The sequence below is a fragment of the Chrysochloris asiatica genome, unplaced genomic scaffold, assembly GCF_000296735.1.
Source record: "Chrysochloris asiatica unplaced genomic scaffold, ChrAsi1.0 scaffold00339, whole genome shotgun sequence".
NCBI lineage: Eukaryota > Metazoa > Chordata > Mammalia > Afrosoricida > Chrysochloridae > Chrysochloris > Chrysochloris asiatica.
Window position 1 is genome coordinate 2,122,323 of NW_006408857.1, and position 981 is coordinate 2,123,303.

Consider the following 981-nt stretch of genomic DNA (forward strand, 5'->3'; position numbering starts at 1 on the left):
AGCTAACTTAGAGAAAAATAGTGGAAGAAAGCTAGATGTGGTACATGATTACAACTGCTATTGTCTAAGCTATAAGCCATTGACACCTATATTTGTAGTAACATAGATTGTAATTAAAATGTGTGTTATTGTTGTAGCTTATTATGAAGGTTGTTGTCTTGGTTCTAAGACCACAGTTTTGTGGAACAACCACAAACCCTCAGAGCTTGCATAGAAGGCACAGAGGTGGGAGATCACCAGTAGCTGAACCATCACAATTATGCCACAAATTTTGGGCAGAATCATCCATTTGGTTATGGGTGCAAAAGGGATTTAGAAGCCCAAGGCATTAAAGGGAGAAACCCTTTTCTATTGAGGATCTTTCTCAGGGCACTCTTAATATCCTTATTCCTCAGGCTATAGATGAAGGGGTTCAGCATGGGGGTCACCACAGTGAACAGGACTGCACCAATCTTATCCCTGTCATCAGGTTGAGCAGATGAGGGGAAGAAGTAAACCCCTACAATGGTCCCATAGAAAAGTAATACAACCGTCAGGTGAGAGCCACAGGTGGAGAAGACTTTCCATTTTCCCTCTGTGGATGAGATTCTCAGGACAGCGCTAACGATGCGGATGTAGGAGAAGAGGATCAGGATAAAGGGAAAGGTGATGACAGACAAGCCCAGGACAAATAACACAAGCTCATTTACCATTGTATCTGAGCAGGACAGTTTGAGCAGAGGGGCCAGGTCACAGAGGAAGTGTGGGATAATGTTTTTGTCACAGAAGACCAACTGAATGAGCATAAAGGTGTGAGTCATGGCAACAACATTACCGAGGACCCATGGGATGCCTGTCAGCAAAGCACAGAGCCTGGACTGCATGATGGTCATATAGTTCAGAGGGTGGCAGATAGCCACAAAGCGGTCATAAGCCATAACCCCCAAGAGGAAGTTTCCAGTGGTAACAAACACAATGAAAAAGTACATCTGGGTGATGCAG

At 44.2% G+C, this 981-nt stretch overlaps 1 protein-coding gene across 1 annotated transcript; it reads right to left on the reverse strand.

The window, feature by feature from the left end:
- Positions 1–293: 293 nt before the first annotated feature.
- On the reverse strand, positions 294–980 carry LOC102820104 (olfactory receptor 1S2-like; the record flags this gene model as incomplete). Its single annotated transcript, XM_006875790.1, has 1 exon — positions 294–980. A coding segment is annotated over one exon (687 nt), but the record flags the coding sequence as incomplete, so codon positions are not given.
- Between the last annotated feature and the right edge of the window lies 1 nt (position 981).